Genomic DNA, 21,531 nt, shown 5'->3' with positions numbered 1-21,531 from the left:
GTTCAAAACTTAGATTTTCAAATTATGTCAGTAGCAGGCACACATCTTAAATTGTTATATCACTCCAGTGCACGTCTTGCTGAAATTCAGAAGAGGAAGCTATTTCGTATGAAGCCAATAACCTCAAATCAGAAATGAAAACTGGGATATCACCTGTCATATCACTTGCCATCCTCGGCTAAGCCAGGAGAGTGTCCGGCCCAATATTCGGTAGCCTGGATACGTAGGTGTATTTAGTGAACGAAAGAATGAATCCTAGCCACTGCAAAGCTGCAAAACCCTCGGGGGTAGTGCTTGGCTTCTGCCAGTTCCACAAGTATTTTAATATTAGCTGAACAAATGACCAAAAAATAAATCGCGATTTTGTGTCAGATGAACTTGGGAAGGTGGATGCGCTTAGGGTCCGGCTGTAGCGAGTAACACACTCCCTGCGAAGAGTTCTGTGGGGTACGAACTCCGGACTGCGAGTCCAGCTCACGAGTTTGTACCTAAAACCCTGCCCTGCGGGAGCGCTGCTGTCCTAACGCGACGTGCCCCGCCCGTCAGCTCCTATTGGCTGACTCTCGGAAGACCCGCCTTTTGAGAAGGAAAAGCAGTCGCTTCCCGAATTGCCTGACATCATGCAATGACCAATCAGAAGCAGCGATCTTCAGTTTTTGCCCAATGAGGCTGGTTACGGGTCCTGGCCCGCGGAGTTTGATTTCGTCCTGGGATGCGGAAGTAGCTGTCCTGTCATGCGGAAGTAGCAGTCCGGTTCTAGGGACTAGCAGGTGAGTTGGTTGGGCGCAGGAGGACGGGGGCGCGCTTCCCGTAACGTTACCCTGGCTGAGCGTGAGGCTCCAGGGCTGGGCAGTGGGTTGACCTCTTATTCCTCGCTGAGGGCATCGTTACTGCCTGTGGCTGCAAGCCGAGGCGCGCGGGTGGAAACTGGGTCGAGGTCTGGGTAGACGTCTGAGCGATCTGCACAAGGAGTGGCGCAGTCTGGAATTTGAGGATTCCTAACGCCCTCCGCTTGATGTTCTGGTGATTCCCGGGGGCTCGGCTTCGGAGGAAGGTGAGCAAGGCTACCACGCTGTGTTTGGAGAGCACCAGGAAGCTTGTGACCAAAGCGAGGGACACGATCCGGCTCTGGTCACGGCCTGTTACTAGATAGGTGATCAAGTCACGTCCCCTATCTGGAATTCATGCTTCTCATTTTAAAAGAGTGAGGAGGGATGGGCATTCCACATGGCTGGGGACGCCTCACAATCATTGCTGAAGGCAAATGAGTAGCAAAGTCACATCTTACATGGTGGCAGGCAAGAGAGCTTGTGCAGGGGAACTCCTGTTTATAAAACCATCACATCTCATGAGACTTATTCACTACCACGAGCATAGTATGGGGGAAGCTGCCCCCATGATTCAGTTATCTTCACCTGGCCCCACCCTTGACACATGAGGATATGTGTGTGAGAAGAGCTACTGTTTATTTTTTTTAAAACTGAGTCGTCCCTTGCCTGCTTTCAAGGGTTGGCTAAACTCACCCATCTGCTAAGAGTCTCAGCCCAAAGCTTTCAGGAAAGAGCGAGCTTCGCTGTGGCATGTAACTTGAAGCCTTGCCTACTAAGTAGATGTCCAGTTTGTTGTTGATTGGTCTCTATTAACTAGGCCCCTTCTTGAGCTCAAACATCCTACGAGGTTTTAATGTAATCTAACCAATAAATGGAAATTTCCTTTACAACCCTCTCTCCCCCAGACTTCTCCTTCCTTTCTTTTTCTTTGACTTAAAAGAATGCTGGCTAGGAGAAATTAGTTGACTGTGTCGTGTATCAAGAGGACTTTTCCAGGTTATGTAGTACAATTTGGCATTTATTTGTCAAGAGTAACGTTTTCTAAAATTTTCCCCAAAGGCACCAAGAAACTGATAATGTTCCTTTGAATTGGCTTCTGTATTTGCTTCATCAATGTCTCTCATACTGAATATCTTAAGAGAGATGCTGGAATATTTTGGCGTTCCTGTAGAACAGGTAAATGTGCTTTTGGATTGGAATGGATCTGTTGTATTTGTTCTTGGGTTTCATTTTGAAAATGACTTATATGTAATCATTTGATTTAAGGCAAAATTGTTGCTTCTTTTTAGTTGGAACAAAGGTGAGTTTGCAATAGTATAGCTTTGATGGTTTGAGTTAGAAGAGGGATAAGATTATTGAGAACATATTTACCCAACAGGACAAATGCCAACAGAAGATACAAAGGAAGCAAAATATAGACATGACCTTCACAGAATTACATTTATTGCACAGATACATTAAAACTTCTATTCAAGGTAATTTATAAACAAGTTCAATATTTAAAGCTCAATAAATCCAGAATAAATCTAATGGAAAGAGGATGATTTAGGCCTGAGAATTATAAGCTGTATTAGTCTGTTCTCATGCTGCTAATAAAGACATACCAGAGACTGGGTAATTTATAAAGGAAAGAGATTTAATTGACTCACAGTTCCACATGGCTGGGGAGGCCTCACAATCATTGCTGAAGGCAAATGAGCAGCAAAGTCACATCTTACATGGTGGCAGGTAAGAGAGCTTGTGCAGGGGAACTCCTGTTTATAAAACCATCACATCTCATGAGACTTATTCACTACCATGAGCATAGTATGGGGGAAGCTGCCCCCATGATTCAGTTATCTTCACCTGGCCCCACCCTTGACACGTGAGGATAATTACAATTCAAGGTGAGATTTGGGTGGGGACACAGCCAAACTATATCATAAGCAAATCAAATTTTATCTACTTGTTGAAAATCTACTGTATCTAAGACAATATGCTTGTTTCTGCAGGTAATACAGAGGAGTAATACATGGTTGTATTCATAATGCTTAAAATATGAGGAATAAGAAACAATAAAGATAACTGTAATATGAGATTGTAAGGAAGATGGGTGGGGTGAATTAGAAGAAAGTAGTCAAGGATAATTTAAGATTTTTTTAAAGCAAAAGTAAGTTGAAGAATCATGGTACCATTATTATAAATGGGCATCTTAGTATGAGAAACTAGTTTGAATATGGAGATGAGGTGAGTCAGAGGTGATGTTAGAACATGTAAGTAGAAATATCCTTCAGACAATTGGATATATATATGGTTTTAGTATGTAGGAAAGAAAAAGATTCAGTTTTGGGAGTTATCTGCTTTGTTTTGATATTTAAAGCCATGGACTTCGATAATGGCAAATGTCATTAGATGTGATTGAAACATTTTAAATTTCAGTAATCGAGAGACTGAAGATAACAGCTGAACATTTGTTTATCACTGTTAGGTTATTGGTGACCTTAAGAATTTCTGTAAGTGGAGAATGGGACTGTGTTGGAGTAGTTTGAAGAATATCAGGAAGGGAGGTGGGATCAGCAACCTTCTTTTGAAAAGTTTGCTTGTGAAAAGAAATTGAGAGAGGCCATCAGCTTGAAGGGGCCGCAGGACGGAATTTTTCTTTTTCTTTTAAAGTTAGAAGTAACTTCAGCATATTTGTCATCACTCTGGAAGAAACAGACAGGAAGAAATTTAAGATCCACATGAGAGAGGATTGAGCACCGCCTTTGAGAAGGTAGTTGGGCAAGGGATCTAATTAAATAAGTCTTGGAAAGGAGAGAGACTGTCCTGCCTTAACAGAATGAAAGTGAGAGAGAGTGAAAAGAGATTTTTTTTTTTTTTTAGATGGAGTCTTGCTCTGTTGCCCAGGCTGGAGTGCAGTGGTGCAATCTTGGCTCACTGCAACCTCTGCTCCGAGGTTCAAGTGATTCTCCTGCCCCAGCCTCCCGTGTAGCTGGGATTACAGGAGCCTGCCACCAATGCCCAACTGATTTTTATATTTTTAGTAGAGATGGGGTTTTACCACGTTGGCCAGGCTGGTCTTGAATTCCTAACCTCAAGTGATCCACCTGCCTTGGCCTTCCGAAGTGCTGGGATTACAGGCGTGAGCCCCTGCGCCTGGCCTGAAAAGAGATTTTGAATGGAGCTAAGTAAGAGAAATGAAGTTGAGGTATGTCAAGTTGAAGTTCTCGGTTTTCTCAGTAAGAGCAGAGACAAGGTCACTTGCAGGTAATGAAGTGGTGGGATTTGAGAAGGGATTTCAGAGATTGGAGACTGCTCTGGGCAATGTGGTATAGAATGTAACATGTTATGAAGGGATTTCAGAATACCTGTGAGAACCCAGCTGAAGTCATCATGGAGTTGTAGTTTTTCTAAATATTGTCGTTTTGTGATTTTTTTTTCCTAGCTAAGAGTAATTACAGTAGTGTATTCATTAGCAGTGTGGGAGCACATGATATCAAAAGAATGAACCATTTTTGAGTGGCATTGAACATATTACTGAAATAATTAACCAGAAAATCCATGCTTGGTAGGAAAATTAGTAAAGTCAAAATGTGGGTACTAGACCAGGAATAGAGGGAAGATGAAATAATAAGAATGGTGAAGATGGCCAGATGTGGTGGGTCGCCCCTGTAATCCCAACACTTTGGGAGGCTGAGGCAGGCATATCACTTGAGCTCAGGTTTTCAAGACCAGCTTGGGCAACATGATGAAACCTCATCTCTATAAAAAATATAAAAATTAACCAGGCATGGTTGTGTGCACCTGTGGTCCCAGCTACTTCAGAGGCTGAGGTAGGTGGATTGCTTGAGCCTGGGAGGTGGAGGTTGCAGTGAACCCTGATCATGCCCCTGCACTCCAGCCTGGGTGACAGAGTGAGACCCCATCTCAAAAAAAAAAACCTCAAAAAGCAAACAACAACAACAACGAAAATGGTGAAGATGGCCAGGGGCAATGAAGGAATGAGAGGAAGGACAAGAGTTTATTAGGATGGAAACTGCCAAGCAAGATAGGAAGGTATCATTTAAATTAACTAAGAGCTAACCCAACTCTTGGGTGACTGTATATGTCGTAGGTAGCCGTCATGGTAGCAAAGCCTCTATGCCTGTTGTTCTTAGCAGGGGTACGCAGATGAATGGTCTGTAGAACACTTTAAATATAAATGCTCAATCCTCCAAATATTCTACTAGTAATAGGTCTGGGATCTATATCCTGTAGGCTGTGCAATCCAGTATGATAGCCACTGGCCACATGTCACTTTTAAGTACTCAAAATATCTGAATTGAGATCTTCTATAGGTGTAACCTATGTAAGGGATTTTGAAGACTGAGTGTGAAAAAAATGTAAAATAATCTTAGCAATTTAAAAATATTATCGGTTGAGCATCACTCAAAACCTGAAATCTGAAATGCTCCAAAATCCCAAACTTCTTGAGTGCCAGCATGACACCACAATGGGAAAATTTTACACCTGACCTCACATGATGGGTCACAATCAAAACGCAGGTGCACAACCCACAGTTTATTTAGCCTGCTGTTGTTGGTTGTTGCTGTTGTTTAACAGCTGAGACAGGCTGTTTATTGGTTGTTTTAACGAGGATGCTAATAGGAGGCTACCTATATCAGTTGGGATCTTAGGAAAAATGTCCAATTTATTATGTCATATCTTTTGGCTGGTGGGGGAGAGTGGTTCCTGTGGCAATGGTTTACACTAATTTGAGAAGCCCACACTAAAGGATGAAGTATTATTTGAGCTATAGTAGCACATTATTACTTCTAATGCCTTTTCAAGAGCTGACTGCCAGCAGATATATTTCACTTTACGTAAATAACTCTGAATTGTCTAGGACCTGATTTATTTATTCCCTTTTTTATTTCTCCTTTAAAGGAAATTACATAAGTATACTCCATATTACCTCATTGCTTGATAATTTGAAATTGTCTATTTTTGGTTGGGCCAAAAAGATGGGATTTGTAGCTGGGGGAGGGGATGCAATTTTTTTGAACAAAGTTTCTCCCAAGGTATTTGGACATTATCAGAAATAGAACAAAATGAATTGTGCTTTTTAAAAGATCTTCCTGGAATGTATATATGTTTACTACCATCTTTTTTTTAGACAAATACTCACAAAGTTCTATTCTTTGAAGAAAGGCTCTGCCATTCTATATTTCTTTTTAAAAATAAATGTTATTTTACAGGACTCCCTGTATTAAAAAAAAAAATGCCACTGCATCTTTTTTACATCTCCTTTTTTCATACTTATATAAATACGCTTAATCAGAGTGCATTTTAATTCATACTTTATGTTTAAAATAGGTTTTGCTGATTTGGGAAAATAAAGACTATGGATCAACTAGGAGTATTGTTCGTATTATTGGGAAAATGCTTCCACTGGAACCTTGTCGAAGACCTAATTTTGAGGTAAGTCAGTCAACATAAATTGTTTAAGTACCAAGTACAAAATAATCCTAGGTACTCTTACAGGTATGGGGTAGAACAACAAAGGAAGAAACATTTCCTGCAAGCCAAAAACCTGTAGTTTACCCTTGGGAACAAGCCATTTCATATATGTTTTTGTGTTTTTGTTTATTTAAATACAATCATGCATCGTTTAATGATGGGGGGATACATTTTGAGAAAAGCGTTGTTTGGTGATTTTGTCATTGTGCAAACATCACAGAGTGTACTGGCACAAACCTAGATGGTATATGGCCTATTATGCACCCAGGCTATATGGTATGACCTGTTGCTTCTAGTCTGCAAACCTTTTCAGCATGTTACTTTACCGAATACTGTAGGCAGTTGTTACACAATGGTAAGTGTTTGTGTGTCTAAACATAGAAAAAGTACGGTAACAATGCAGTAAAAATTAGATAAAAAATGTTACGTCCGTATAGGGCACCTACCATGAATGGAAGATGGGAAGTTGCTCTGGATGAGTCAGTGAGTGGTGAGTGAATTTGAAGGCCTAGGACATTACTGTACACTACTGTAGACTTTATAAACACTATACACTTAGGCTACACTAAATTTATACAAAAACCCTTTCTTCAATAATACATTAACCTTAGCTTACTGTAACTTTTTTTATAAATGTTTTTATTTTGTAAAAATTTTTGACTCTTTTGTAATAATACTTATCTTAAAACACAGATTGTACTGCTATACAAAATATTTTTATATCCTTATTCTATAAGCTTTTTATGATTTAAAAATTTTTAAATTTTTTATACTTTTAAAATTTTTTTGTTAAAACTAAGACACAAGCACACACGTTAGCCTAGGCCTACCCAGGGCAGAATCATCAATATCACTGTCTTCTACCTCCACATCTTGTCCTACTGGAAGGCCTTCAGTGGCAATAACATGCATGGAGCTCTCATCTCCTATAATAACAATACCTTCTCCTGGAATACCTCCTGAAGGACCTTCCTGAGGCTGTGGTATAGTTAACTTTTTTTTTTTTTTTTTAAAGATAAGGTCTTGCTGTCGCCCAGGCCGAACGAAGTGCAGTCACGTGATGACGGCTCACTGCAGCCTCAACCTCCTGGGCTCAAGTGATCCTCCCACCTCAGCCTCCTGAGTAGCTGGGACTACTTGGGAGGTGTGCACCACCACACCTGGCTGACTTTTTTTTGGTCTGGTAGAGACGGGATCTTGCTATGTTGCCCTGGCTGGTCTTGAACTCCTGGCCTTAATTGATCCTCCTGCCTTGGCCTCCCAAAGTGCTGGGATTACAGGAATGCACCACCATGCCCAGCCAACTTTTCTTTTTAAGTAGAAGGAATACACTCTAAAATAATAATAAAAAGTATAATATAGTAAATACTAGGTGATAGGAATATTTCAGTTTCATTATAATCTTATGTGACCCCATGTATATGCAGTCCATGATCGACCTAAATGTTACGTGGTACATGTCTGTAATGACATTCACAGATGGGCAGGTGTGAACAATAACTGAAGAGCTTAATTTTATTTTGCATTTTGTGTTAGATGAAATTAACCAGGGGAGAGAATATTGCTTAGTGCTTAGACTTCAGCATAACATTTTCCCTAGTGTTCTTTCATGCTAACAGGTACATGTTTTTCTATTGAATATTCTTTTTCTTTTTCTTTCTTTTGGATTGTTAACTAATTTAATACCATGGGGCATGTGTCTTCTCCTGACTCCCTGCAGAGCTCTGACTATTTTTTTCTTTTTTTACTTTAGTTGATCCCACTCTTGAACTCTGTAGACTCTGATAATTGTGGATCTATGGTTCCATCTTTTGCTGATATTTTGTATGTGGCAAATGATGAAGAGGCCAGTTATCTCAGATTTCGGTAATTTTATATGCTTATCTTGGGAAGTGGGCTATAAACTGAATTCCTGCATGTGTCGAAGCTTGTTAAGATTGATTGAGCTTTTTTGTTTTGTTTATCTTCAAATTGTGCTGTGCCCTACTGTATCTTCCTAATAAAGAAGACTGGCTGCTTTTCATTTTTTTAGCCAGTTGTGTTTTTTTTAGTGCACATTTAAACCTAACACCAGGCCTAGGAGGGAGTGGTTATTAAAGGGATATTAGAATCATATATTTAGCCAAAACTTATATATACTGTTTACTGTGCACCAGGCAATGATGTTAAATGTATTTCAAAATTTGGATGTGTTACTCCTAGGGAGTATTACTTTATATGTTAGTATATTCAGATACAGGCTCTAAGCACATTAAGTGTCAATTATTTAAGTATTCTGGCTGATTTTATTATGTATCAAACTGGCACCAATTTTCAAATAGTTAAAATAACATACATTTCAACCGTAACATAATCCTGAATGTAAGGCTCTTTATTAACTTATATAGAACTTCTAAATAAATTAACTTACCTGTGTTTAAAGTTAATAAGTAGAACAATTTGGTAATTATTTTGGTTTTATAATCTAAAAGCAAAGTTTGTTTTGTTCATTCCCTGGTCACTGACTGGTCCTCCGTTGGAGGCTACGTTCTGTTTATATTGGGAATACAAAGCTAAATAAGATATTTTCCTTATCCTCAGTGATGACTCTAGAAACAATCATGGGGGATAGAGAGTAGGTTTTTTTTTTTATTTTTTTTTGAGACAGAGTCTTACTCTGTCGACCAGGCTGGAGTGCAATGGCACGATCTTGGCTCACCGCAACCTCTGCCTCCCAGGCTCAAGTGATTCTCCTGCCTCAGCCTCCTGAGTAGCTGGGACTACAGGGGCACATCATCACACCCGGCGAATTTTTAAAAATATTTTTAGTAGAGACAGGGTTTCGCCATTTTGACCAGGCTGGTCTCGAACTCCTGGCCTCAGGTGATTCACTGCCTCAGCCCCCAAAGTGTTGGGATTACAGGTGTGAGCCACTGTGCCCAGCCTGAGAGTAGCTTTTATTTTGTTTTATTGTCTTTTGATTTTCACGTAGGAGTGTAAGAGTTTATACCTCTTTTGATTGGAAATATATCTTCCCTCCATTTCCTATTTTTTTTCACCCACAGAAATAGTATATGGAAAAATGAAGAAGAGAAAGTGGAAATTTTTCATCCTTTGCGACTAGTTCGGGATCCACTGTCACCCGCTGTAAGACAGAAAGAAACAGTGAAAAATGATCTGCCTGTAAATGAAGCTGCAATTAGAAAAATAGCTGCCCTTGAAAATGAACTGACTTTTCTTCGCTCTCAGATTGCAGCAATTGTGGAAATGCAGGAACTGAAAAATAGTACAAATTCTAGTAAGTAACACTAGGATTTTTGTTTCAGTTAGATGATACTCATGGTATAGCCTATACCAACCTGTACAGCATGATACTGTACTGAATATAGTACATATAGTAGCATACAGGAACATCTAGTATTTAAGTGAGTACAATTCTGAATAAGTACCATGAAAACATTAAATGTACATAAAAAGATGTTGAATATACAAAATTATTATATCTGATGTTTATTCAGGATAAATTAAGACACATTTGTAGTGAGGGGATGGCTTTGATTTAAAGAAGAACTAGCTTTACTATACTAGAAGATTGTATTTTTGTATTAAAAAGTCTGTTGTCTTCTAAGTAAGCTTTTTTTTTTTTTTTTTGAGACGCAGTCTTGCTCTGTCACCCAGGCTGGAGTGCAGTGGCACGATCTTGGCTCACTGCAAGCTCCACATCCCGGGTTCACGCCATTCTCCTGCCTCAGCCTCTCGAGTAGCTGGGACTACAGGCGCCTGCCACCACGCTCGGCTAATTTTTTGTATTTTTAGTAGAGATGGAGTTTCACTGTGTTAGCCAGGATGGTCTTGATCTGCTGACCTCATGATCTGCCCGCCTTGGCCTCCCAAAGTGCTGGGATTACAGGCGTGAGCCACCGCGCCTGGCCCTCAGTAAGCTTTTCTAACTCTTCATGAAAGCATTGGATATTAAAGAGGAAGAATGCATTGGTTTGAAAGAGGATATAGGTTTGAGGCATCATATGTTTATAGTTTTTAGTTATTGCTGCTACACTTCCACCAAGTTGAGGTGAGTCATGTTTTCCAGATGATTGTTTTATAAATTTATAGAGACACAACTTGCTTTAAACATATGCACACACATACACACAACATGTATGTATATGTGTATAAAATGTAAAGCAATCTAGGTACCGAATGCTTTTCACAACAGATTTGGCTGTAAAGGGCTATGTGTAAATATAATTGCTAAAAATTTTTTAATACATATGTATATATACAAATGCATAAATACACATATAATTTAAGATATTTATACAGTGTATATTTATAACATTTACATATAAACACATTATATAATATACAATAACTTATATTTATACATAATAAATAAAATGATATATAACTATACACAGTTTTCTTAAGCAATCGTGTTTACCCACAGTCCTTTACGAGCAAATCTTAAAGTGGAAAAGTTAAATACTCAGTATCCATCTTAAGCTTTGCTTAGAAAATAATATGCTTATTTCTCCAGTCATTATACAGTGAATACATCAATTTGTGTTTCTAACTACAAGTTGTTGATTTCTGTTTTAGCTTTTTTAAAATAGAGGATGAAGTTCAGAGTGTATGTGAATTACTGAAAAAACTCTTTTTTTTTTGTTTGTTTGTTTAAAATGCATTCTCCTCCCCGCTCTGCTCTTGGACCTACACTGAAAATTCCTAACTGGATTAAAAATGAATTCACAATTTGACTTGACTCTTAAATTACTAAGCAGATGGGATTGATACTCTTTCCTTGCTACCATATCGCTACTAGCATTACAGAAATTGCTCCTGTTCTGGTTCTAATTAGTGTTGTTAATATATATTACGTTAGAGATAATTGTGCATGATTTTGTGATAAACCACTTTGTTTGTAGGTTCCTTTGGCTTGAGTGACGAGCGCATTAGTTTGGGTCAGTTGTCATCATCGCGGGCTGCCCGTCCGAGTGTGGATCCAGATCAGCTTCCGGGTTCAGTGCTTTCTCCTCCTCCTCCTCCACCACCACTTCCTCCTCAGTCTTCATCTCTCCAGCCACCGTGTTTTCCTCCCATACAACCAGGATCTAATAACATTTGTGACTCAGATAATCCAGCAACTGAAATGAGCAAACAGAACCCGGCTGCTAATAAGACCAATTATAGTCATCATTCAAAAAGCCAGAGAAATAAAGATATTCCAAACATGTTGGATGTTCTAAAGGATATGAATAAGGTTAAGCTTCGTGCAATTGAGCGGTATGTTGTTGTAATTTGAAAAGTGAACTGAAATTTTGTCAATTTTATGTTTAGAAAAATTATTATGTTTATGAAAATTAACATATATGTCTTTTTTCTTATTCTTCCTCACCCCTGAATACTTCTCCCAGAGATAATGACATTCAATTATTTTTGACTATTTCTTCTTCTAGTCTCTTATCACCATATTTTTGAAACAACATACTTATTTGCTATTTCTTGATATTTTAATTATGTTGACTTCCAATTGTAGGATATTAGGAATATATTTTCTCAGATACTCTACCCAGGACACACACACACATCTTGCCACGTCTTCCTGAAATAGTTAAACCACAATCTTTAGTTAAATGAGTATTCAGAATTAATATCCTTATTATAACAGTGAACATCCACAGTAAGCCATTTCTCATATTGTAACCCAGGCTGGAGGGCAGTGTTGAAATTACGGCTCACTGCAGCCTCGACCTCCTGGGCTCAAGTGATCCTCCCACCACAGCTTCCTTAGTAGCTGGGACTATAGGCATGTGCCACCATGCCTGGCTAATTTTTGTATTTTTTTGTAGAGATGGGGTTTCGCCATGTTGCCCAGGCTGGTCTCTAACTCCTGAGCTCAAGCTATCTGCCCATGTTGGCCTCCCAAAGCGCTGGGATTACAGGTGTGAGCCACTGTGCCTGGCCCCATTTCATATATTTTGACTACATTTTATTTGTTGAATAATTTTTTTAGAGTTAATAATTGCCTCTCTGACTTCCATTTGTGTGTGTGTGTATGTGTGTGTGTGTGTGGTGAAAAAACATAATGAGCTCTATTCTGTTGACAAATTTTTATGTGTATAATACAGTATCGTTAAGCACAATGTTGTACAACAGATCTCTAGAGCTTTCTCATCTTGCATAACTGAAATTTTATACTCACTGAACAGTAATTGTTTCCCTCTCCCCTCATCCCCTGGCAACTGCCATTCTTCTTTCTACTTCTATAGTTTGATTACTTTATTTTTTATTTTATCTTATTAAAGAAAAATAGGGACAGGATTTCACTGTGTTGCCCAGGCTGGTCTTGAGCTCGGCTCAAGTGATCCTCCTGCCTCGGTCTCTCAAAGTACTGGGATTACAGGCAAGAGCCACTGTGTCTGGCCCAGTTTGATTACTTTAGATGCCTCATATAAGTGAATCATGCAGCATTTATCTTTTTGTGACTGGCTTATTTCACTTAGCATGCTGTATATTGTATGTATATATCCCATTTCTTAATCCATTCATCTGTTGATAGACATTTAGTTTGCTTCCATGTCTTGTCTATTGTAAATAGCACTGCAATGAATGTGGGTGTGCAGATATCTCTTTGAGATACTGATTTCACTTCTTTTGGATAAGTACCCAGAAGTGGGATTGCTGGATCATAGGGTAGTTCTATTTCTAATTTTTGGATGACCCTCCATTTAGTTCTTGGTGATTCTCCTCGAGGATCCCTCTGTGCCTGAAGGATTTCCTTCGCTTACCTCTTGAGCATTCTTGCCCCCTTTTTTCTATGCTGCATCACTGATTTCCTAAATGTCATATCTTCCTATAGCTTCCTGAGAAACATAAAGGGTAGATTAGTTTACTACTTTGCATGTCCAAAAATGTTCTTTTATTCTTTTTTTTTTTTGAGACGGAGTCTGGCTCTGTCGCCCAGGCTGGAGTGCAGTGGCATGATCTTGGCTCACTGCAGCTTCTGCCTCCTGGGTCTTGGTTCAAGCAATTCTTTTGCTTCAGCCTCCCGAGTAGCTGGGATTGCAGGCACGTGCCACCATGCCCAGCTAATTTTTGTAGTTTTAGTAGAGACAGGGTTTCACCATGTTGGCCAGGCTGGTCATGAACTCCTGACCTTGTGATCTGCCGGCCTCGGCCTCCCAAAGTGCTGGGATTACAGGTGTGAGCCACCACACCTGGCCCACATTTTTAATTTTTAAGAGCTGTTTCTTTTTCTTCAAATGCTTCTTTTTAAAATCTTTTTGGTTTTGTTGGTCTTATCCCACTGACAGTATTAAAAGTGTAGGTTTGTTTTAAGTTTCCTCTGTTCTTGAATTACTGTATTTTTTGTGAGTTTCTGTTTTCCTTTTAGCTTTGATTTCTATCTTTAGTTTTGTAGCCTTGTGTAAGCATCTGGTGATTCTTATTTAAAATGAGGCAAGGAAAAGCTGATCGCATGTTCTTTGTGTGAGGTGGGCTTATCAACTTGGGAGCTTCACAGTTTAGTGATTAGGGAGAGGACCATTTTGTTGGCCACACCCCAGAGCTGTATGTCTTTTCTTTTGGGCTACAGGATTTTCCTTAGAAAGTTCTTCATTCTCCCTTGTGGTCAGGAGGGATGGGGATTACACAGCGGGTGCAAGCCAGGTCATTGGAGAGCTGAGTGGAGAAAGAGGAGCAAGAGAGAAGTGTCTTATTCAGCACACGCCCTGTGTTCAGCAGGGCGCCCATGCCCCACGCTCTCACTTTCATCAGCTTTCCAGCTTCCAGCATCTGGTTGCAATTCTTATCTCCTGTCTCCCCTTCTAATCTCTTTGTCCTTGTGGATATATAGATCTTTTTCATTTCTTTACTGTCATTTTAGTAGGATTTCACAAGGGATTTGCCATGCTTACTTGGAAATCCCTCAGTGAGGTTTTTGGTGAGAAAATAGATATATTTTCTGTATGATAGTCCTAGGACAGATAAGTCAGTTCTGTTTTTAATGAGGTTGTGAGTTTGATCCTTGCAACGATGCAGAAGGGCTCATTTTAAGTGAAATCCTTGTGAAGAGGAAAGAGAAGGGAAACCAGTAACCACAGGAAGAGCATGAGGCAGCTTGTTGAGAAAAATCTCATGGCTGTAGGTGCATGCTTGGTCCCAACTAGATCTTGTACTTGTGTTGTTGGGCTTAGTCAGTATCAAGCGGCAACTCTGTGACTGTTACCATCACTGGAAAAACAACTAAAAGGCCAGTAGCCTCTGCCTCCTGTCCTCCTATTCTCTCCTGAGTTGCCTCTACAGCTAACTTTGTTTTGTACATTGCTGAGGAATCAGATGAGCTCTCTCACCTCTTTACACCTACAGATTCCCCATGCAGATTCTCTGCCTTCCATCTTGCTGTTGGGAGCCAAGTGTCATCATTCATGGCCAGGCTCTTCCTTTGGTTACTGGTTTCCCTTCTCTCTCCTGTTCACAAGAATTTGACTTAAAATGAGCCCTTCTGCATCACTGAGTCTTCCTTCTTTACCTCATCCTTCTCCTCACACCTGAGTACTTCCCACCTTCAAAACACATGTACTCTCAGCCGTTGTTCTGTTGTTCTGCTCCCCTTTCTGATATGAATTCTTGAAGTCGTCTATAATTTGTTTCTGTCTATCGCTGCTGCCTTCTACCCATGAAAACCCCATTGAAAACTGCTTCACCAGTGACTCCATGTGGCTAAATCCACTGGTCTCTTAGCATTGCTCGTCTTACTTGACCTCTTGGCAGCATTTATACAGCCTATGGTCCCCACCTCCTTGGAGCACTTTTTTTTTTTTTGAGACAGAGTCTCGCTCTGTTGCCAGGCTGGAGTGCAGTGGCGTGATCTTGGCTCACTGCAACCTCTGCCTCCTGGATTCAAGTGATTCTCCTGCCTCGGCCTCCCGAGTAGCTGGGACTACAGGCATGTGCCACCATGCCCAGCTAATTTTTGTATTTTTAGTAGAGATAGGGTTTCACCGTATTGGCCAGGATGGTCTCGATCTCTTGACCGCATGATCCGCCCACCTTGGCCTCCCAAAGTGCTGGGATTACAGGCATGAGCCACTGCGCCTAGCCTGGAGCACTTTCTTTACTTGGTTTCTGGGAAAGCATACCCCCAGGTTTCCTCTGACCTCATCAGCTATTCCTTCTTATTCCTTAAACTCTTCCCCCGGGGCTGGTCTTTAAATGTTGAAATACCTGGTTCAGACCTCAGCCCCCTCTCTTCTCTGTCCATGCTGTTTGGTGAGCTCACCTAGTCCTATGGCTGTAAATACCAGCTGTATGCTTATGACTCAAACGTTTATTTTTCTAGCCCTGACCTCTCCTCTTGAGCCCAGATGCACATACTGAAATACCTACTTGACATCTTTATTTGCCTGTCTCACAGGTATCTCGTCTCACAGGTCCAAAACAGGAGTTTTCCTTCCTACCTGTTCTTTTCCGCCACCTTGAAAACCTGTTCTTTCCCATGTCTTTTGCATCTTAGCAAATGGCAACACGATCACCTGGTTGCTTAAGATCTAGGAATCAGGCCAGGTGCGGTGGCTCACACCAGTAAACACAGCACTTTGGGAGGCTGAGGTGGGCAGATCACTCGAGGTCAGGAGTTCGAGACCAGCCTGGCCAACATGGTGAAACCCAGTCTCTACTAAAAATACAAAAATTACCCTGACATGGTGGCGCACACCTGTAATCCCAGCTACTAGGAGGCTGAGGCAGGAGAATTAATTGTTTGAGCCCAGGAGGCGGAGGTTGCAGTGAGCCACTATACTCCAGCCTTGGTGACAAAGCGAGACTCCGTCTCAAAAAAACAAAAACAAATGTCTAGGGATCATCCTTCATCTTTATTTTCCATTCTATCTCCCACCGTTCCCATCAGCACATAGCTCAATTCTGTGGACCTCTTGACTTCCACTGCCAACTCCCCAGGCTAAGCCCATTCTTATCTAGCTTAGACTTCTGCAGCAGCCTCCTCAGTGATCTGTTTTCATTCTTGCCTCCTTATTTATTCTGCAGATAGTGACCAGAAGTCAGATCAGGCCATTCTCCTGCTTCAGACTCTTCTGTGGGTTTCCGTTGTGCTCGAATCAGTTCTAGAGCCCTTGCTGTGTCCATAGGTCCCTCCAGGAGCCAGCCCTCACTTCTCTCGCTGAGCTCCTCTTCTATGTCCCATGTTTGCCCACTGTACTCCAGCTGCAGTTGCTTTCTTTTTTCCATTTCTCACACATGCCAAGCTCCTTCCTGATGCAGCCCCAGATGTTTACACTAAAACTGACCCCTTGTCGTTTTCTTAAAGAGGATGTTGCTTCCTTAAAGAGGCTTTTTTTCTGATCATATCTCATCTAAAGTGCTTCTGTCCCTAATCACTATTACATTTCCCTATTTTTTATTTTTTAATTTATTTTTATTTTATTTTATTTTTTGAGACAGGGTGTTGCTCTGTCACCCAGGCTGGAGTGTAGTGGTGCCACGACTTGCTGCAGGCTTGACCTCCTTGGCTCAAGTGATCCTCCTGCCTTAACCTCCCAAGTAGTTGCCTGGCTAATTTTTAAATTTTTTCTAGAGATGGGGTCTCACTATGTTACCCAAGCTGCTCTCGAACTCCTGGGCTCAAGCAGTCCTCCCACCTTGGCCTCCTAAAGTGCTGGGATTATAGGCATGAGCTACCATGCCCAGCCTCTGTTTTGTTTTATTCACAGCACTTATTACCATCCAAATGATCTTACTTGTATATTGATGATAATCTTGCTGTAAGAATTGGGAGCAGAATACTCCCAAAGCATAAAATGGAGTCGGATGTAGTAGTGGGCATTCAATGAAGATTAAATGAATGAACGACCAAACAAATGAACAATTTGCGTAATTTTTTTTTTTTTTGGCATGAACTCTCGTCCTTTTAAAAGTTCTTATTTATTTGAATTTTCCTACCCATTAGGAAATTAGAAAATTACAATAATAAAGATCTTCAGCATAGTGACATCTGACAAATCTCAGGTCATAACAAGGTTATGGCAGAGTCTCAAGTCACATGGGTTCTTGGTTTTCTGATTCTTCATTCATTGTGCCTTCCTTATTTCATTGCAAAAATTTCTTGAAGATTAGATTATTTTCAATCTCTTGAAGACTAATTAAATTGTAAGATATTATGCTTGTATTCCTGCCATGTTTGTCAACAAGGAGCTAAAATTACATCCAAGTTTTAATAAATTCAATTTTTTTTTAAAAAAATAGGTCACCTGGTGGTAGACCCATTCATAAGAGGAAAAGACAGAATTCACACTGGGATCCAGTTTCTTTAATATCTCATGCACTTAAACAGAAATTTGCATTCCAAGAAGATGATTCTTTTGAGAAAGAGAATAGATCTTGGGAATCTTCCCCATTTTCTAGTCCAGAAACTTCAAGGGTAAGGTACACTAATGTAAAATTAATTTTTCAGTTTTTCTCAGATGTGTTGTTTATGTTACAGCTTTGTGTTCAAGTTCTCTTGAAGTAATTGTGCAGAATGGGCTATATAATTGTTTATTGATGCTGCTAATGTTTCTGGGGTTTTTTTTGTTGTTAATTTTATATGCTCATTTTCACTTTTAGCCTATCATGAGCTCTTTTGAAATAAAATACTTAATTTGAAAAATATTTGTGCATATGTTTATAATGACTTATCTTAGGTGCCAATTTGATGTTGCCATCTGCAGTATGAACTGGGTGTCTGACAGTTTGAAAGGGCCAGGGAAGAATGGTGCAATAGATTCCCCCTAACCATATGGAATGTGAATACGCCAAGATTTTTCTCTGTCAAATATACAGACTTTGGATATTTTGTTGAATATAATGTTAACTCTGCATGTAAAAAAGCAAATGGGATTATAGTTATCTTTAGTGACAGCACTTAGTGGATGCCTAGGATGACAAACACTGGATTTTAAGCATTTGAGCCTTAAGATTACTCCTTACTTGAAGTCTCTTTTCTTAAATTTAGAAGTAATTCTAATTTTGGGGTGGTTTTCACATGTCTTAATTTAGTTGAGGTAGTATTAACACATAAGAATAAGCCTTGAGAATGACAGGAGTGTGGAAGAGGAACAGCATCTAAAGTCAGCTAGATAGCACTGAGGAAGGACAGACGTCAGCAGAGGAAGAGACTGGAAAACTCAGATGCATTGAGCCCTCCAAGAGTGTAACAGGGCCGGGCGTGGTCATCCCAGCACTTTGGGAGGCTGAGGTGGGCAGATCATGCATGAGGTCAGGAGTTGGAGACCAGCCCGACCAACACGGTGAAACCTCATCTCTACTAAAAATACAAAAATTAGCCGGGCGTGGTGGCACGCATCTGTAATTAATTCCAGCTACTCAGGAGGCTAAGGCAGGAGAATTGCTTGAACCCAGGAGGTGGAGGTTGCAGTGAGCCAAGATTGTGCCACTGCACTCCAGCCTGGCGACAGAGCTAGAGTCTGTCTCAAAAAAAAAAAAAAAGAAAAAGAGTGTAACAGAGTGGAGGGACTTGTCACACACACACATTGCCACTCCAGTGTGTGCAGCCTCTGTGCTCACCATTGTGTGTGTGTGTGTGTGTATATATCTGATGTTTAGCATGTTGACTTAGAAAATTATATTCTTTTAACTATTTAAGAAGACACTTTAGAACTATTACTATAAAAATGCAAGTGTGTCTAAAATAAATGTTTAATTTTAACATTTGTAGAGCAGTTTGTAACTTGCAAAGTACCTTTTTTACTCATCTCACTAGATCTTCACAGCAGTAATCCCCTTTTCCCCGAAAATGTGAGGGAAATGATCCCTGTAGTGCCTATAATCCCATATCTAAGGGGCAGAGCAGAGACTAGAACTTGGTTTCTTAAAATTTGAGGATGTTTGAAAACCTGCATTTATGTAAGAAGTTCCCGTAGGTGGAACACACTGTTTCCCAGTGATAGTGGATAAACGAAGTGTTACTAGGTTGTCATTTACTGCTTGCTATTAGTTCAGTGTCTCTTAGCACTTTTTCCAGCCAATTACAAGTATTTTAGATAATCTTCTTTTTTTTTTTTTTTACATAGTTTTTAGCACTTAATTTCAGGCTGGGCACACAGGGACTCAAATTTTAGTTGCCTAAGAGCTCAGTCTGTGCCGCTGAGAGTGTCTCGTTCACTTTTGTCCTTGGCTCTGAGCGTAGTACCTGATACATAGCCAAATAACTATGTATTATAGTAATAAATACAGTAAATAAATATTGTGAATGAAACCTCAGAGGGTCATCTGGCCTTTGTCTTGCCATTCTTTTTTTTTAACATTAGAATAATTTCTGTGTTAAATATTTGCTTTATTTCAGTTTGGACATCACATTTCACAGTCAGAAGGACAGCGAACTGAAGAAGAAATGGTCAACACAAAAGCTGTTGACCAAGGTATCAGCAATACAAGCCTTCTAAACTCAAGGATTTAAACTCAACTTAAGGTTGAGCTTTAAACTTCCAAAACTTCTTCCTGGATGATAAATTATTCTTAGAAACTGATTTGGACTGTTAAAGGCTAAAAGTAGATGTATTTAAAGACTCTTCTTGACACATTTTGCCTACACTTGCTATGTAAATATGTATGCCTGTCATTTTTGTTTCCTTTGTTCCTTTTTACGTTTATACTCTGTTCTTTTGTACATAGAGCTTAAAATAAACATTCCTTTTGAACTTGCTTGTGTTTTGTAGCAACTGAAATTCATGTTTTCTCACCACATAGTCTGACCTTTTTTTGTTGTTGTTTTTTGTGAGGAATTCGTAGAGTTTCTTGGATAATAGAAATGAAACATATTTGCAACAGATATTTTGTCCCTCTTCTCCCACATACTAATGTGATATGGAAATTTACATGTTTCCCTGGACCCTTCAGACTGTGTGCAACAGCCAGGAAACTGAGGTCACCATTGGAATGGACTCAGCCCCACCCGTTTTGCCAAGCTTTTCACTTTCAGCAAAGCCCAGGTTTCCTACAGTTTTCTTGTTGTGGCAGAGAGTTGCTTGCCTAGCCCCACCTCCATTCTCAACCCTTTCTCCTGGCCATATACCAGTTAGGAGTGGCTGTGTGGCAGTTATGACCATGAAGAAAAGGGTTAGAATCACAGAGATGACATCACTGAGCTGTTGAACCAACATCAACAAGTCCTGTTTGCAGACTTCTTAAAGAAAGATATATGAGAAAAATATGCCCTGTGTGTTTTCTGTTACATGCAGCCAAAAGCATTTGTAATGATACAGCAAGTATAATAGTGTAATTTTTTTTTTTTTTTTTTTTAGAGATAAGGTCTCACTCTGTTGCTCAGGATGGGGTGAGTGGCTCAGTCATGGCTCACTGCAAGCTCAAATTCCCGGGTTCAAGCGATCTTCCTCCCTCAGCCTCTGAAGTAGCTGGAATATAAGTGTGTACCACCATCCTGGCTAATTTGTAGAGACAGGGTCTCACGTTGCCTAGGCTGGTCTTGAACTCCTGGCCTCAAGTGATCCTCCTGCCTTGGCCTCCCAAAGTGCTAGGATTATAAGCGTGAATTGCTGCACCTGTCGTAGTGTAGTTTCAATGCCTGCCTGTTATTTGTTATTCCTTCTGTGATTTTTTTTTTTTTTTTCTTGGAGACAGGGTATTGCTCTGTTGCCCAGGCTGGAGTGCAGTGGTACAGTGATGGCTCACTGCAGCCTCCAATTCCCGGGCTTAAGTGATACTCACACCTCAGCCTCCTGAGTAGCTGGGACTACAGGCACATGCCATCATGCCTGGCTACGTTTTGTATTTTTTGTAGAGATGGGGTTTCACCATGTTGCCCAGGCTAGTCTCAAATTCCTGGGTTTAAGTGATCCACCCGCTTCAGCCTCCCAAAGTGGTGGGATTACTGGCATGAGCCACTGCACCCAGCCTGTGATTGTTTTTGACATTTCTTATCTAGCTACCAATAGTTTTTGTTCTTGCTGTTGTTCCTGCCCCTCTTAAACGTTTTCCCCACCCTGACTTTTCTCATTATCCTTGTAATAAGAGTTTGTTTTCTCTTGAGATAACTTTTTTTATTTCCCAAGTAGGTAGGCTTGCATTTTCAGTGTTATAGTTTCCTTGTTCAAAAATGTGTAATCAACAATCCTTCAACAACCAGCAGGAATCTTTGGAAGATACTATCCTCTGCCAAGTGAAGTATATTATTTCTTGACAAACCCCAAGTTGGCTTTTGGTGGGCTTTTTT

At 40.2% G+C, this 21,531-nt stretch overlaps 1 protein-coding gene across 3 annotated transcripts; it reads left to right on the top strand.

Moving 5' to 3' along the window:
- The first annotated feature begins 558 nt into the window (after window positions 1-558).
- On the top strand, window positions 559-20,003 carry MTFR2 (mitochondrial fission regulator 2). 3 transcript variants are annotated; one of them, XM_004044730.5, is made up of 8 exons: window positions 559-770; window positions 1,890-2,006; window positions 6,165-6,269; window positions 8,062-8,174; window positions 9,353-9,585; window positions 11,213-11,570; window positions 17,547-17,721; window positions 19,645-20,003. In XM_004044730.5, the coding sequence occupies exons 2-8, from the start codon at window positions 1,944-1,946 to the stop codon at window positions 19,756-19,758; spliced, it is 1,161 nt and encodes a 386-aa protein (XP_004044778.1). In that variant the 5' UTR covers window positions 559-770; window positions 1,890-1,943; the 3' UTR covers window positions 19,759-20,003. The 3 variants fall into 3 exon arrangements, with proteins under 3 accessions (XP_004044778.1, XP_018885100.1, XP_055247738.1); XM_019029555.4 differs by having other exon boundaries at window positions 722-1,054; XM_055391763.2 differs by lacking the exons at window positions 559-770; window positions 1,890-2,006 and adding an exon at window positions 2,465-3,582.
- Window positions 20,004-21,531: the final 1,528 nt, after the last annotated feature.

The sequence above is a fragment of the Gorilla gorilla genome, chromosome 5, assembly GCF_029281585.2.
Source record: "Gorilla gorilla gorilla isolate KB3781 chromosome 5, NHGRI_mGorGor1-v2.1_pri, whole genome shotgun sequence".
NCBI classification, from domain to species: domain Eukaryota; kingdom Metazoa; phylum Chordata; class Mammalia; order Primates; family Hominidae; genus Gorilla; species Gorilla gorilla.
This window is presented reverse-complemented; position numbering and strand designations above follow the sequence as displayed.

Coding starts and splice junctions, on each gene's coding strand:
- MTFR2 (XM_004044730.5), top strand. CDS start 1,944: ATGTCTCTCATACTGAATATCTTAAGAGAGATGCTGGAATATTTTGGC. Junction 2,007..6,164: donor TTGGCGTTCCTGTAGAACAG/GTAAATGTGCTT, acceptor TGTTTAAAATAG/GTTTTGCTGATTTGGGAAAA. Junction 8,175..9,352: donor GCCAGTTATCTCAGATTTCG/GTAATTTTATAT, acceptor TTTCACCCACAG/AAATAGTATATGGAAAAATG.